General features: G+C 37.7%; 1 protein-coding gene across 1 annotated transcript; it reads right to left on the bottom strand.

Moving 5' to 3' along the window:
* Positions 1-9261: 9261 nt before the first annotated feature.
* On the bottom strand, positions 9262-15685 carry LOC106363141 (presequence protease 1, chloroplastic/mitochondrial). The gene is made up of 18 exons (XM_013802958.3): positions 15298-15685; positions 14999-15173; positions 14758-14932; positions 14510-14642; positions 14321-14391; positions 13862-13945; positions 13666-13756; positions 13043-13563; positions 12798-12962; positions 12515-12733; positions 12296-12423; positions 11412-11601; positions 10765-10848; positions 10582-10679; positions 10222-10486; positions 9985-10147; positions 9646-9898; positions 9262-9551 (listed from the first exon to the last, which is right to left on the bottom strand). Exons 1-18 carry the CDS (start codon positions 15563-15565, stop codon positions 9410-9412), a joined length of 3225 nt encoding a protein of 1074 aa, XP_013658412.1. The 5' UTR covers positions 15566-15685; the 3' UTR covers positions 9262-9409.
* Between the last annotated feature and the right edge of the window lie 1742 nt (positions 15686-17427).

The following is a 17427-nucleotide window of genomic DNA, read 5'->3' as shown; positions in this document are numbered from 1 at the left end:
CTTCGCAAATAATAGTATAGATAATACACTACAAGAAAACAGCGGTATTCTGCCGGACATTCCGACGGAAAATGAAATCCTCGGAATATCTCTCGGAATTTCCGAGGAAATTCCGAGGAAGCACAAAATTTGGTTTCCTTGGAATTTCATCGGAATATACCGACGGAATTCCGAGGAAATATCAATCCGTCGGAATATTCCGAGGAAATTACGAGGAAAAATGTGTTCCTCGGAAAAAACCGATGAATTCCGAGGAAATATTATAGCCGTTGGGGGATTTTACAAAATTCCGAGGAAATTCGAACGAACTAGCCGTTGGCGTCGGAATTCCGTCGGAATTTCCTCGGTCTGTCAACAGGATTTAAACTATAAATACAAGCAGTCCTCTTCCTCTTCATTCACTCCATATCTTCATCCTCCCTCTTACTCTATTTACACACGAATTTGATTCATAAAAAATATGTCTTCTTCAAATTATTTTCGTTCTTGGATCGATCAACCTCATTTGGATCCGAACACGAGATTGCTTACGGAAGAATGCCAACGAGGTATAACCGAATTCATGGGGTTAGTTCACCGACAACCGGAAGTAAAAACAGGTATGTTAAGATGTCCTTGCTCTAATTGTAAAAATAGAAAGGTTATTAAAGAGTGGGATGTTTGGACTCATCTATATTTGAGTGGGTTTACACGAAGTTACAAAATTTGGTATCATCATGGGAAAACTGATTATGAACATGGTAGTACTAGCGAACCTCAGCCAGCGGTTAGATTAGAAGAACCAATTAGAACGGATGTAGATTATGGTGTAGGTACTAAGGAGATGGTAAATGATCATTTTAGAGGGGAAGATTTACCCAATGCACAAGCTAGTAGATTTTATGATATGTTGGATGCTGGAAAGCAACCATTGTACGAAGGTTACAGAGATGGTCATTCAGCTTTATCATCTGCTACAAGATTGATGGGCATTAAAACAGATTATAATTTGGCTGAAGACTGTGTGGATGCGATTGCTGATTTTGTAAAAGGTATTCTACCCGATGATAATGTAGCTCCTGGTTCATACTACGAGGTTCAGAAACTCGCAGCTGGTCTTGGTTTATCGTATCAGGTAATAGATGTATGCAGCGACAACTGCATGATTTATTGGAGGGCGGATGAACAGGGGGTTACATGCAAATTTTGTGGAAAGTCTTGTTATAAAGATATGAGTGGAAGAGTTCCAGTGCCATATAAAAGGATGTGGTATTTACCTTTGACGGAAAAGTTGCAGAGGTTGTATCTGTCTGAACGCACAGCACAACCAATGAGATGGCATGCGGAGCACTCAACAGATGGTGAGATCATACATCCTTCAGATGCAAAAGCGTGAAAGCATTTCCAATCAAAGTATCCCGACTTTGCGTATGAGAGAAGAAATGTCTACCTTGGATTATGTACTGATGGTTTCAGTCCGTTTGGCAAGAGTGGAAGACAGTATTCTCTATGGTCCGTCATTCTTACACCATACAACCTACCCCCAAACTTGTGCTTGCGACGAGAGTTTTTGTTTCTCTTGATTCTCGTTCCCGGACCAGAGCATCATAAGAGATCACTTGATGTGTTTCTTCAGCCACTAATATATGAGTTGCAACAACTATGGGCTCAAGGTGCTGAAACATACGATGTTTCGTGTAAAGAAAACTTTCAAATGCGGGCAGTACTAATGTGGACAATAAGTGATTTTCCAGCATATGGTATGTTGTCTGGATGGACAACGCATGGAAGGCTATCATGTCCATATTGTCAAGATAACACTGATGCTTTCCAACTAAAAAACGGAAGGAAAACGTGTTGGTTTGACTGTCACAGGAGATTCCTACCACTTGATCATCCATATCGTAGGAGTAGGAATTTGTTTACGAAGAAGAAGAGGGTGTTTGACAGTCCACCTCCGGAAATTTGTGGGAAAGATTTGAAGATACAACTAAGAGATTTTGGTGCAGAAAGGACGCCAGACGTCAGTGGACATGAGCGTTTTCCGGTAGATGCTGTTGGAGAACTACATAACTGGTACAAAAAAAGTATTTTCTGGGATCTGCCATACTGGGAGGATCATCTGCTAAGGCATAATTTAGATGTCATGCATATTGAGAAGAACTTTTTTGACAATCTCATGAACACGATCCTTAATGTTCAAGGTAAAACAAAGGATAATTTGAAGTCAAGACTGGATTTAGTCGATATATGTGCTCGTTCAGAACTTCATGTTGATGAGAATGGTAGGGCTCCTTTTCCCATATACCGACTTGATGCAGAGGGAAAAGATGCATTCTTTGATTGGATTTTAAACGATGTGGAATTTCCAGACGGTTACGCATCAAATTTGCGTAACTGTATCGACAGAAAGGAAGGAAAGTTTACTGGCATGAAAAGCCACGATTGCCATGTAATGATGCAGCGCCTCCTTCCGTTCGCCTTCAAGGAACTATTAGCACGAAATGTTCATGAAGCAATTGCAGGGATAAGTGGTTTCTTCCGCGATTTATGCACGAGATCAGTGACTCTTGAAGGTATTGAAAATTTGAAGACTAACATAGCCGTGATTCAGTTCAACCTTGAGAAGATATTTCCTCCCTCATTTTTTGATGTTATGGAGCATCTTGTTATTCACCTGGCAAGAGAATTGGAACTTGGTGGTCCTGTGCAGTATAGATGGATGTATCTGTATGAGCGGTATATGTTCCATTTGAAGAAGATGGTGAAAAATTTAAGTAGGGTGGAAGGTTCTATAGTCGCACAGATAATCAATGAAGAAACTTCAAACTTTGCCGAGTACTACTTTCCAGCAGAAGTTCAGACCAAAAACAGAAGACCTGCTCGGCATGATGATAGAGGCGAACAGGCAACATATCATGTTACGGTTCCAAAAATTTTCACAGACGTTGGACGACTTAGCGGAAAACCAAAGGACCGTCGACTTACTGAGCAGAAGCGCAGTCATTTGCAAACATATTTGCTCACCAACTGTGAAGACGTTCTTCAATATGAGAGGTAAATAAATTAGCTTACAAATTTTTAGTTTAACAAGTTGAAATTTAAATCTTAATTAATTACATTATTGTCATCATATACAGGATTTTCATGGCAGAAAAGCGGTTCGAGTATAGATACGCCACAGAGGACGAACTAGAAGAAATGAAGCAAAGAAAATTTACTGGATGGATGTTTACTTATGTGAGTGCTTTAAACAAATTAAAATATATTTTATCACATATTTATACTAATTCACATTTATTGATATAACATATATATATGTGCTACTAATAGGTGTCTGCTGGTTTGGCCAGAGGTGAAACATTTGACGATTGGATACGTGAGATGGTCGTTGGACCAAACTTTGTTGTGAAGTCATATCCGAGATTTTGTACTCGAGGATATGCATTCACAAATCAGAAGAGGAGACGTTTGAGTACGACTTATGATGCTGGCGTTTGTTCTGCATCAGGAGATGATGTATACTACGGACACATACATGAGATTTTGGAAATCAAGTATTTGGGCATGGTTGGATTGCGATGTACTGTTTTCTATTGTGATTGGCACGACAACACTCCAGATCGAGGTGTGAGAACAGATGCATTTGGTGTTACATCAGTAAATTCGAGGCGAAAGCTGCAATATTATGATCCTTTCATTCTTGCTTCTCAGGCCGATCAGGTAATTAAATGTTAATTATTCAGAATGATTCATCATCATGTGTATTAATTTATAATTTTACTAATAATTTTCTAAATGTTACAGGTTTGTTATATCAAGTATCCCCGGGTAAGGAACAGAGATGATCCATGGGTTACTGTTACAAGACTCAACCCGAGAGGCCGAGTTCAGGGAAGTTCTGAGCTGGAAGACCCACTACAACCAAGCACATCCGGCAACTTAAGTGCAGCAGAAGATTTAGCTGGAGTTGGCCTTGTAGTCGATTTAACCGACTTCGGAGAGGAAGTCGTTGTTCACGTAGAGGATGAATCAGTGATTGGAGAGTTTCACCAAGATCCAGATTCAGATTCATCTGGTGATGATGACTCGGAAACAGACTACCATTGATTTTTTTTTTGTTTTAAAGAAATACCGAGGAAATTCCGAGGAACACTTGATATACCCTCTTTCCTCGGAAAAGCCTCGGAATATTCCGACGGAATTCTGAGGAACACTTGATATTCTCGATCGATCGATGGGATAATCTAATCGATCGATCACATTGTTACGCTTTGGTCCATCTTAGTGATCGATCAATGCGTTTTCGGACATATGTTTTCGGACATATATCCATCGATCGATCCGCTAATAAAAAAACTTACAAGATTTTCCGAGGACATTCCGAGGAACGCTTGAGACTCTCGATCGATCGATGGGATAATCTAATCGATCGATCACATTGTTACGCTTTGGTCCATCTTAGTGATCGATCGATGCGTTTTCGGACATATATCCATCGATCGATCTGTTTATAAAAAAACTTACAAGATTTTCCGAGGACATTCCGAGGAACGCTTGAGATTCTCGATCGATCGATGGGATAATCTAATCGATCGAGCACATTGTTACGCTTTGGTCCATTTTAGTGATCGATCGATGCGTTTTTGGATATATATACATCGATCGATCCGTTTATAAAAAAACGTACGAGATTTTGTTCTTGATCGATCACATTGTTACCCCAAACCCTGTTTCCTCGGAAAAGCCTCGGAATATTCCGAGGAAATTCCGAGGAACACCTGATATACTCTATCGATCGATGGGCTTTTGTACATATATCCATCGATCGATCCGTTTTAAAAAAAATTGACGTATTGAAACCCCAAACACTAGTTCCTCGGAATTTCCTCGGAATATTCCGACGGAATTCCGAGGAAGAAAAGGGTTTCCTCGGAATTCCCTCGGAATAATTCGAGGAAATTCCGAGGAAATAGGGTTTTTAAACCGAAAACAACGTTTTGCGGTTTGAATAACACCTATATGACCCTTATTAAGTGTCTTACGTTCATTATGAAGTCAAAAATTTGTTCATTACCGTATAATTAACACTTTTCCGATTGTATGAACGAAATCCCACAACATAAGAGAAACACTTATACATTTTAATGAACGGTAAAGGGAATACTTTCAAGGGCAAATCTCAAAAATAGCACATTTCTAAGTTTATATCACAAAAATAGCACTCAAAAACTAAAATGACCAAAATAGCACATTTCTAAGTTTATTCTTTGAAAATTTTAATTTTTTTATTTTTCAAAATTTGAAATCTTATCCCCAAAACCTCATTTCTCAACTCTAAACCCTAAACCCTAAACTCTAAACCCTAAACCCTAAACCATAAACCCTAAACCCTAAATTTTAAACCCTAAACCCTAAACTCTAAACCCTAAACCCTAAACCCTAAAATCTAAACCCTAAACCCTAAACTCTAAACCCTAAACCCTAAACCCTAAACCCTAAACCCAAAATCCTAAACCCTACCCTTTAACTCTAAACCCTAAGTTTGTGACTTTTGATAAAACATTAAGTGCTATTTTTGTGACTTTTGACCTTGAGTACTAGTTTGGGAACAAAAACTTGATTTAGTGCTATTTTTGTCTTTTTGTCTACTTTCAATTAGTTTTGAAATTTGTTATTTCATGGTTTATGCTCATCTATACAAAGAATCCTCAATGGTATTCATTACAATTGTATAAGAAATGAAATACGGCAAAACAAATTGATGTTTTGAAACCCCAAACACTAGTTCCTCGGTATTTCCTCGGAATATTTTCATTTTACCGGGCAAATATTTCGCGAAAATTGAAATTAGAATTCCGACGGAATTCCGACGGTTATAACCACGAACCTCTTCTTCTTCCCCATTTCTCTCTTCTTCCTCTGCGCGACTCCTCTCTTCTCTCCGGCGATTTCCACCTGAAATCCGACAATATCTCCGGCGATCTCCACCTTCTCTTACACAAATCATGTAAGGACCCTATCCCACTCTCTTAGGTTCTATTTGTTAGGTTTTTGTGTAGTTTTGAAAGATTTTTGTTAGGGTGATTGGTTAGGATTGTGATTTGGTTGTATAATAGGTTTAGAATTGTGATTTGGTTGAATAATTTGTTTTGTTGAATTGATTTAGAATTTTTTTAGAATTTTTTTATTTTTTTTGTATTTATAAAATCAATTTTTGTATATAAAATCGATTTTTGTATTTTACAAAACGATTTTTCTATATAAATTCGATTTTTTGGATTTTACAAAATCTTTTTTGCACATAAATTCGATTTTTTGGATTTTACAAAACATTTTTAATATCTATAAAACTTTTTTTGTGATTAAAAACTATTATTTGGGATTTAAAAATATTTTTAATATATATATATATTATTAAAACTATTTTTTGTAATTATTAAACTATTTTTTATTTATTAAAACTATTTTTTGTTTATTAGAACTATTTTTATATATTTATTAAATATTTTTAATATCTATAAATCTTTTGTTGTGATTAAAAACTATTATTTGGGATTTTAAAAAAAAAATTAATTTATATATTTCTGTATTTATTAAATATATTTTTTTAATTTACAGGTCTCATGATGATGAGACCCGGCCTCGACAGCGTCGTGGTCGTGGTGGTACGGGGAGCCAGTCTCGGGATTCCAGCCATTTTTAGGATTCCGCTTCGCCCCACAGCTCCAACCATACATCTCCCTCTGCTGCACCCGCTCCTGCTCCTCTCGCTCCCGCTGCTGCATCCGCTCCTGCTCCTCCGGGTCCTCCGGGAGTGATGAGTGTTGCGGAGTTGGTTCAACAGCCCGGTCGTGACCATCTTCCGTATCTCACTCCGTATCCACATGGACGGGGTCAAACATGGTAATTAAACATTTTTTTCTTTAAATTTGGATTCATTATTAACCGTTTGTTTTTTTTATTAGGTTCAACCGATCCGGGAACGGGATCAGAGCATGGATCAACCGTATGATGTACTCGGCCCTCGACAGGGGACATCCGACTTTCACTCACTTCCCTACCGACACGCAGGTTCTGTGGTTTCGTCAGTTTGCGGTAAGTATTCTAATTTTTTACTTATATTTTTAATCTTTAATATAAATTTTCTACTAATTGTGTTTTTTTTCAGCAAGAGTTCAACTGAAATTCCGATGAGACGCTCTTTATCTATTACCACTTTGTCCATAAAGTTATGGACAACTATGGGAAGCAGATCCACGAGTGGAAGAAGAAGTAGGAAATCAATAAGGTTCGATTTAATTTATTAAACAATTTTTTAATTTATTAAACTATTTTTAAATTTATTAAACTATTTTCTTTTTTTTTTATTAAAAGGTCCCAAAGTCGATGAACGACACGGTCTGGAAGGAGTTGTGTGTGCATTGGGATAAGGAAGAGACGAAATAAACTTCTTCCACCAACTCCACCAACCGCAGGAGCGACCGTAAAGGGAAGGTCATCTACAAGCATAACTTGGGTGCTCAATCTATTGCCACTCTGGGAGATCGCATGGTAAGTTCAACCGCTTTTTCTTCAATTATTTGAGTTTCAGAATTTTAATTTATTGTGCATTTCTTCTAATTTCTAATGTTTCTTTAATTTATGTTTTTTTTCAAGGCGGAAGAAAATGATGGCGAGCCGGTTGATGATCTCGCCCTAATGAGGAGGGCGTATACCAACAAGAAGACCGGCCAGATTGATGACGGTCTTGTGAGGGACGTGGTCGACCTGGTCCAAACTCAGGTGGTAGACGAAGTGTCTCAGCTTCAAACCGAGGATGACGCTTCAACGGCTTCGACCAACTTGTCCCGGTTTCGAATCAACGAAATCGTTGAATCCGTAAGTTTTTTTTTTTTTTAAGTTCAATTCATTTATTTCTTGGTTTAAATTTGTAAATTTGGCTATTTTCTATTCAGTCGGTTCCAAAGAAGAAGGGACGTTTGGTCGGTTTGGGTCGTCGCACCGGGTCGGTTCCTCCTTCTTCTGCACCACCGCCCTTTGTTGATCCAGAAGTACTTACGGCTCAGTTGAAGGACAAGGATGATCGCATATCTTTGTTGGAGACTCAGATGGCGGCTCAACAGGCGGGCTATGAGGCACAGAGGAGGCTGAACCAGCAAATGATGGAGATGATGCAGAGGATGTACCCGAACGAGGTGTTCCCGGACGTGCCAGACCTGTAGTTTTTTTTTCCCAAAAACTCGGAATGTTTTATTTTTATTTGTGAAACTTTGAATATTAATTAATATGATTTCAATTTTAATTTTAATTTTATATTTTCGAATTTAAATTTCAAATTTTTTTTTTTTTTTAAATTAATATTTTTTACATTCCGAGGAAATTAATTATATTTTTTACTCGATCGATCGATGCGCTTTTGGACATATATCCATCGATCGATCTGTTTATAAAAAAACGTTCGGAATATACCGAGGGACATGTTCCTCGGAATATACCGAGGGACATGTTCCTCGGAATATACCGAGGGACATGTTCCTCGGAATATTCCGAGGAAGATGTCCCTCGGTATATTCCGAACGTTTTTTTATAAAAGGATCGATCGATGGATATATGTCCAAAAACGCATCGATCGATGAACTTCCGAGGAAATATCCCGACGAAGTTCTTCCGACAAACTAGTGATCCTCGGAATTTCCTCGGAAATTTGTTTCCTCGGAATTCCGTCGGAAAATTCTGAGGAATTTCCGAGGAAAGAAGAAATTCCGAGGAATTATTTCCGAGGACTTGTTTCGTCGGTATGTCGTCGGAATAACGTTATTCCAACGAAATTCCGACGATTTCTTCCCTCACTATCCTTGCTGTTTTCTTGTAGTGATACTTTAAGATTTATTTTCCTAAATCTTGACCTAAATTAAAATTTTCATTTTGTAAATTATACAAACCAGGAAATATGTAACTATTACGGATATTTGTTTCTAAATTAAAATACGTATTGATATTGATGCAACTTGTTAACTTTTAATTGGTACAATTATTAGGTAGAGTTATTTAGATTTAAATGTAGATTCTTAAAAAAGTATCCTCCAGAATTATTTTGAAAATTTATTTTGTATTGCAGAGTTATTGCATCAAATAGTTGTTTTGGTACGCTCTCGAGCAAAATTCCAACAAATTTTTTTTTTTGAGTGTATTCTACAAAGTTTTTTAACGCACATCTAATACATCGATATTCATTTTTGGTAAAGTTTCTGATATTAAGATTTCCACAGGGCAAATAAGTTGAAAGTGAACGAAATGCTTCATTTATTGTGAAAAGTCCATAATGTTGGGTAAATAATATATCAAGCCTTACCAAGACACTGACTTGCAGCAAAGAAACAAATCTAAAGAGATTCTCAATCTTCTTATTACAGTAAAAGTTATCAACTTAGAGAGCTTTCTTAACCTCGAAAAAGTTGGAACGCGCTTGGTTCGCCGAATCAATGTCTTCTGCGGATGCCACTGCCACCGCAACACCTTTCTCTCTAACCACATCTATTGCTTCTGCGAACTCCTTAAAGTCCTTTAAGCTGTGGAACAAAGAGAGGATCAAAACCATATCAACACTTTTAACCATATACTATAGGGAACAATCAATCATTAAGAGAATGTATGTGAACAAACCTTGTTGTAAGTATCTCTTCGCGCTTTCTTTGCCGTTCTTCGTCTGTTACTCCAAGTAAATGCCTCATCAAACTGCTATAACCTTTGGCATCAGGTAACTGGTAGGAATCAACATCACCAATGGTTCCAATGATAGCTTTAGTGAGCGTCTCTTGATCAACATCAAGCCCACGCAAGAAGTCTCCGGTTCCATCATATATGTCAAGTGTCTTCAACAAGTTTGGATCACGGTAAGACAAGAACGAAAACACTCCTGAAAACAAAGAGAAATCCAATATGTTTTTCAGGACAACTCTTTAAATACATTCAAGGAAGAAAAGTTAAAAGAAGTTTTTAAACCTGAATGCGAATCGAAATCACAGAAACCTCCATAGGCACCACCGCTCACACGAACACGATCCCATAACCATGTGTTGCTAATATGCTTTGATATAACATATGCACTGCCATCAAGCTCATACCCTGTGCTGTATATGTTACCGGCTTTTCCAACATAGTTCACCTGCAAAGAGAGAGTATGAGAAAACACTAAACCCAAAACACATTTTCTGTATAAATAGTCTTCCTTTTTTGTACCTGAGTTGGTATTACAATGGCTTCGTTTCTCAGAGGAAGTCGACCGTCCCAAGTGACGAGCCCACCAGATGGGGTTTCAGGGAGTAAGTTTAGAAACTTCTCAACCGATTTTTCGATGTTGGTGAGAGACTTGCCATCTGCAGTCATGTTAACTACGCAACCGTTCCTGGCGAGGAGAGATCTCCTGATCTCTTCGAGTGCGGATGATATCCCTTCCCAGTCTTCATCCACCTTCTTTGCAAGAGTGTGCAAGAATTCAAGATAACTACAAAAGAGAGATGCTCAAGTTTAACAACAAAAGGAGAAGAGGATTAAAAGGGTTTAAATGAAAAGTCAAATAAAGAATGATCAAGTTCTAACCTGAGACCACCCATCTGTTCAGACATCCAACCAGCAACGTTCAACATTGCATCCATCCTCGCCGCAGCGATTCCATGACCACTTCCCCTCAATCGGTTCTGTATAAAATGAGAAATGATGTTTACACAACTACCATCAGTTCTATAAATAATGCAAAAGACAGAGAATTTTTTGACTACCTACCTCCATCCGTGCTATGCTTTGAGAGACAAACTGTTTAAACCGCTGCTGATCTGTAAACTGAACTTCTTGCAACAAGCAATTCATCTGCAGCAAGATCAAATGGAATGAAGATAAGAGCCAACCAGTAGCTTTGACAGAAACATAATTAAATAAGGGACATGAACTGAAAGGGAGGCGAATAATGTCAATAGTTGGACCATAATTCTGATTCATGAAAGGCATTTATTTAATCACAAAGTTCACCTATCACCCTATTGATAATATCTGTTTCAGTGTCAGGGTTACATTGTATGATATCCCAACAGACAAACACAGTTTTCCAGTCAGAGTGGTTGTGTAGCATAATACAGTACTCACAGTCTAGACAGAAAAACACATTAGGTGCATCTAAGAGAAGACACTGGAAAAGAGATGAGAGAGGCAGTCTATGCAATTTGGAAGACGAAATGAAGAGACAAGAAAGTCGCTACACTATATAGTACCAAGCGAACAGGGCTATACAACATAAAGCTGAAGTATATCTTTTGGAGACACAAGAAAGCAAGATCAATGAGGTAGACAGATGTACACATTCGATAACCCAACATATATAAACTACAGCAAAAATGCGACAAGTTGAAGTAAAAGGATGATAAAAGACAAAGTACCAGGTTAAAAAGGTCTTCAGCACGCCCAGCCATCGATTTTCCACGTACAACAAATTTGCTGCAAGGTTCAGCCTTGCCCCTCACAGATGAAGTAAGGGGATATACTGATATACCTCCCGTTTTCCTTCCAATCAACTGATTCAGTTGCACAAAACTCAAATCTTTTGTGCCCATCTCCATTAGTGATTGACTGTCAAAAGACAATTTCTATCAGAGATACAATTTCAAGATATTACAGAGCAAAAAATTCGCTAATACAAGCTAGCAAAGTACTTATGGAGAATATTCTATGCTTTTGAAAATTACACCAGAAACAGCTATCGTTGTTTATGAACAAAAAATATATAGAGAACATAGCATGCAAGTGTCTGGGACACAACATAAGCCTAGCCAAAATAACAAGGAAATTTATGATTGAAAAATTGGCGTTGGAGAAAGTTATCAGGAATATAATTAGTCGTCTGATATTGACTTCAACATGCTCACTAATAAGTGCAAACAATCATATATATTGGAAGGCTCTGGTAAGCAGTGGTTCTCTACAGAAAATCGAGTAAAACAGAATGTACAAGAAAACGGACCATGACCCAACATTAAAGAGCAAGAAACTGCCAGCTGGAATAGCAAAATCAACTTAACACAGAGCGCTTTCACAGAATACAGAACCGATACAGAGATTCTTTGCCAAAAACAGTTTAAGCAGTATGTCATCTTAAATGCTTCAAACTACGTCAGAAGTACAAAAACAGCCGAATGAGTTGCAGATTCAGTTTGGAGATCCAAGCGTAAAATGCATGGCAAGCATTTAGCAACATTGTCCATCATGCATATTTCTGGTAAACTTGGTAGAAACTAAGAGTATCACAAGTGAGCTTAAAACATACCAGAAAAGTGGTACTAGTGGAAGAAGTTCATGCTTCAGCGAACCCATATCAAACACTACTTCAGCGTACACAATGTCATTTGTGAAAAGGTCATGCCGCAAAACCTTCACACCATTAATATCTCCAACCTATTGTCAAAATTTCGTATCAGAAAAATTTGCATATGCTCAGAAGTGTATGGATATACAAGAAAAGCAAAAAGGGCAGCAAAATGATTACCTCACTGGGAACATAAGTAGGTTCTTTTGGGATGTCACTCAGGTTCAAACTCGGGACACATCTCAGTGCTTCAGGAGGGTCAGGAGTCTCTTGTTTCAATCTCAGCTCCTCTGTAGCACGCGCTAGCTCTGCAAGATCCTCTTCTGTCATACCTGCTTTGACTTTTTCCAGGATACTCTTCTCTTCCGCTTCCTCTTGAGAAGCTTTTTCAGGATCAGGCTGACAATATACTAGAAGTGAGCTCAAAACTAAAAGAGGCATTAGATAGCAATGAAAAGCATACCTGCATCTCTATGGTAACACGATGCGAGTTATTCAAAATAAACTGCTCTATCAGTGGAGAAAAGACAGCCTTGGAACCCTCCTCAACTATTCTGGCTTTCAGGGCTTTCAATGGCTCCGTGTACTTCAATGGCTCAAAAGGATCCATATCGTATATCCACTTTGCCTAAACAGCCCATCATCAGATAAGGAGTGATCTCTAAATAGATAGACAGTCACACAAGCATAAAAGGCATATAAACTTACAATAGATTGGAGCATAAGTGATAAACCACGAGGGAAAGATCCTGTATTGTTTTCCCTCAGAGAAAACTCAATTGTATTCGTGGATGCCTCCACAGCATCACTGTCAAACCCTTCTTCCGCCAACTTCTTCAACGTATCCATAATCAACTCCTCAACCTTTTGAACGTTATCTTGAGACACACCTTTCATACCAACACTGAACTGGGGCTGCAAAAGTTCGTCTGACATCCCACTACTGACAAGAGCTTCTCCTAAACCGCTTTCCAGCAAGATTTTCCTTAGCGGCGAAGCAGGAGTTCCCAGCATAAGATGGTCCAAGAACCCAAGTGCGAGCTGAGTTTGCAAGTCCAGGGGCTTCTCGGACAATAGCCAGTTAACGCACACCATGTTCTTCTTTTTGAGATCACCATCTCGACCGGCAGGATATTTCTCAACTATTCTGATAGGCTCGGAGAAAAGCTTTTGAGTTTCAATCTTTGAAGTGTCTCGAGATGAGCTTGCTTCAAACATGTCCAAGTATTCTGCACATATAAGATAGTGAGAGAAGATGTACTTCAAAATCAACTAAAGTCATAAGAGGATTAATTCTAATAACGCAAAAGGAGAGAGATGTCAATCTTTACCACTCAAAACACGAAGGCGCTGAACTGGATCATCATCTCCGTAGAACCAGATTCTGGCATTGCTTGGGTGATAATACTTACGGTGGAACTCCTAAAGTTTCCCCACACCAAGAACATGTACATAATATGCATCAGAAGTTATACATATAACCACGCTCCTCTAGCTACTAGCAGAACAATTTGACTTTTAACAAACCTGAAATTCCTCGAATGTCAGCTTAGGGATATCTTTTGGATCACCTCCACTGTCAACACCATATGTATTATCTGGAGATATGGCCTAATCAAGAGTAGTAAGTGATTTCATCAGAACAGCTATATCAAGGATACATGATCTCAGATTATCTAACAATGTTTTCAAGAAAGATAGGTTTCATATCAACAATGGCTACATCATTTAATTGATTGATAAGGTCAAAAGCCAACATAGGACTAATTTTTCGAATCAAATATAATACAAATGCACGATGCAGATATTAGTATGTGATTAGGTGTTTAGAAAACATTCAAGAAGAACAACAACTGGTAAGCTAATTCAACAGCAACTGCACACACAACGGTAATGATCCACCAGAACCCACTACAAAGATTTACTCTTAAAAAAGAGTTCTCAAGAAACTGTTAGTTATAAGAGTAAACAAAACTCAAAACTTGCCTGTTGAGCAATTCGGCCTAAAATATTATCAGGCTGTGAATAGACACCTTTCATCTCATTAAATACAACACCTGAAATCAAGCACCAACAATGACATAGAGTGAGAGCCTATATGAGTTAGTAGATAAACAAAGAGATGACATCGACACTATAAGTAGATGGGGAGAACTCTAAAATGGCATCCGTTACCTTTGTAAGATATGTCTTCTGAGGGATCATTAAGCTCATAGTGCCAGCCCTCTTGCTGAAAAGTGTGAACGTCCTCCACACACTTGGGGAAGAAGACAGCATCCAAATATACATCGACGAGATTGTAAAAATCCTACCATAGATTGTGTGATGTAACATGATCAGACAAAAACTAGTTAACAGTTCCAGAAGGAGGCAGAGCTCCTTGAGGAAAACAAAAGGAGTAGTGTATATTTAGTTCATTGTACCTTTGTATTTGTGGAAGCAACTGGGTAACAGGTCCTATCAGGATATGTGAATGCGTTGAGGAAAGTATGCAAGCTTCCCTTAAGCAGTTCAACGAATGGCTCTTTTACAGGGTACTTTCTCGACCCACATAGAACACTATGTTCCAGTATGTGTGGAATGCCAGTGGAATCCTTCCTGCAATAAAAAAAAAAGGAACTATGAGAAAAACTCAAGTAATCAATTTAGAAGTAGTAGACTTACGGAGGAGTCCTTAAAACAATGCCGAACACCTTGTTCTCATCCTCATTTGACACAGACATAACCTCGCAGCCAGTTTTCTTGTGTTTGAAGAGAGTCGCCTTCGATTTACACTCTGAGATAAACTCCTCAGACACTTTCTCAAACCCAAGCTTCTCAGCCTCATCTTGACCTACATCTAAATTCCAGCAAACAATAAATTAAAAAGCATAAACATTTTCCGAATGTGAAGTTCAACTAAAGAGAAAGGTTCATCCAAAGATTCGAACTTTCCCAAACAAGTGAGAATCTTTTTTTGTTACCAGGATAAGATGGTGTGGCGACGGCCCGAACAGAGAAGCGAGAGAACTGGCCATTGACACCACCGCCACCTTCTGTGGCGGCGGAAGAAACCCTCAACCCTCTTCGGAGAAAGACACGTCTTCCGGCAGCAGAAGGAGATGAAATCCGGCCAAGGTTGCGACTGGGGCCACGGAGAGCGGCCGTAGACGAGCGAGGAAAGTGGCGAAAGAAGCGAAAGAAAGGAGAGGAAGAGCTGAGAGAAGCCGAACAAGAGACAGTTCGGAGCATCGCTACCGGAATAGAATAGATATTTCCAGGCGAAGACTGCTGCTGTCGGATAATAAAAGCAACGGCAAGAGTTCTCGTTTTTTTTTCTTTCTTATGTCTGATGAGGAGAAAGTAAAATATAATCCTTTCATTTCTTGTAGAACACACAATATTTATTTAGAAAAAAATACTGTATTTTGTAATTATTATAAATGGCAATTCTCAGAGTCTTTTAATTACTTTTTTTTTTGTAACACAGTCTTTTAATTACTACACATCATTATAAAATGGATTGAAGTCTGGACAAAAAAAAAGGAAGAAGTTCTGAATTCTGAAACATATAACGTGGTTCTCTCGTCTAGCCAAAAAAAAATAATGTATTTTCATTATTTCGACTTGCTATAAATATTAATTTCGATACGATAAATTATTGTAAACATATAACGTGGTTCATAAATTTTCGTCAAATAATTTTTAGGTATTCCAACCTGGTCCATTGTGGCTTTTTTTTATCTTTTGAGTCGATCGGTTTAAAACCCTAAACAAATGAAAATACCTATGATTTGACTCATTTATCTCTATGGAAAAAGGTATAACATTGTGGGATTTATGGTGTTTGGTTAATTAGGATAAAAGTGTAGTGTATGGGATGCAATTTCCCTTCTTTTTTAACCAAATAAGGTTTTAGGTATTTTCGAGGGTGAATTTACTCAATAGCCAAAATGCAAAAGAAAATTGGGTATATGACATTGATTTTGACATATTTAACAAACTAACATTTGTACCACTTATCAACCGGTTATACTCCTCTCATCAACAAGTATCCAGTTAGCAAAAGAGAGAAGAGATGACGTCTACAAAGAAAGATATGGACAAAAATTTAACGAGTATTATTCACCATATAAAAGCATGTAAAGCCATCCACGTAACAGTTTTAGTTACCACATACATATTATAGTTGACAAAGATGATGGTGCCAACTTAAATGATGAATGAAACTAATTTGGTATGTCTGAGATTCCAGTGATTGTGCCTAAAATGAATCGAAATGTACAAATACATGATTTGGACTGAAGTTCCTGAATGTGTTAGTCCATATCAATGGCGTAGTATAGGACTACTTGGTCCCAAAACTATTCCATTTGAAACCGTTGGAATAGAAATTAGCGATCATGAGTATAATATTCACTATTCAGTCCCTCCAATGGAGTGCATGATAAGGCGAAGAACAATTTTTATAGCCGAAATAGTATAGATGATGAAGTTCATGATATTATAGAGGTGACTTGAAAGAGAGGAAAATCACGTCACTTAAATATTTACCGCATCCAGAATTACCGTGCATAGTAAATGTATGGACTAAAATAGAACTCCTTTCGATATATCTTGTATTTCATTTACCAACCTCAGTTACTCTATTCTATTTTACCAAAATAGTATGAAACACCAACTTCACCACAACTCTAAATAATAAATTGTATCCCAATCCACCTTCATTCCATAAATATTAAACACTAACCCTAAAAGAAAATATAAACCCTAAACAGAAATATAAACTTCAACCCCAACCACAAATACTAAAGTTTTTTAATAAAAAAAAATGTATTCCATATCACCGAAATAGTATAGGATTCTAATTCCACTCACAACCACTAAATACTAAACCCAACAACAAAACATACATCATGCTTATTCATTGTAAAATAATATAAACCCTGTCAACTAACCATTAACTCTACACATAAATATAAACCCAAATCCAATAGTCAACCCTAATTTTCCATATAATAAACTCAAATTTCGAAATGCCAGTAAAATGCATTACCATTCTACATGAGGCATATAGAATAAAAAATATGAAAATGTAGTTGCAATCTGAAGAT

This window comes from Brassica napus, chromosome C1 (genome assembly GCF_020379485.1).
Source record: "Brassica napus cultivar Da-Ae chromosome C1, Da-Ae, whole genome shotgun sequence".
Taxonomy (NCBI): Eukaryota; Viridiplantae; Streptophyta; class Magnoliopsida; order Brassicales; family Brassicaceae; genus Brassica; species Brassica napus.
This window is presented reverse-complemented; position numbering and strand designations above follow the sequence as displayed.

What these genes read in the sequence shown, in the direction of transcription:
- LOC106363141 (XM_013802958.3), bottom strand. Translation starts at nt 15,565, where the DNA reads ATGCTCCGAACTGTCTCTTGTTCGGCTTCTCTCAGCTCTTCCTCTCCT. An exon ending in AGAAGACATATCTTACAAAG is followed by an intron (nt 14,392 to 14,509) that starts GTAACGGATGCC and finishes GCTTGATTTCAG; the next exon opens with GTGTTGTATTTAATGAGATG. An exon ending in CACTTATGCTCCAATCTATT is followed by an intron (nt 12,963 to 13,042) that starts GTAAGTTTATAT and finishes TGGGCTGTTTAG; the next exon opens with GCAAAGTGGATATACGATAT.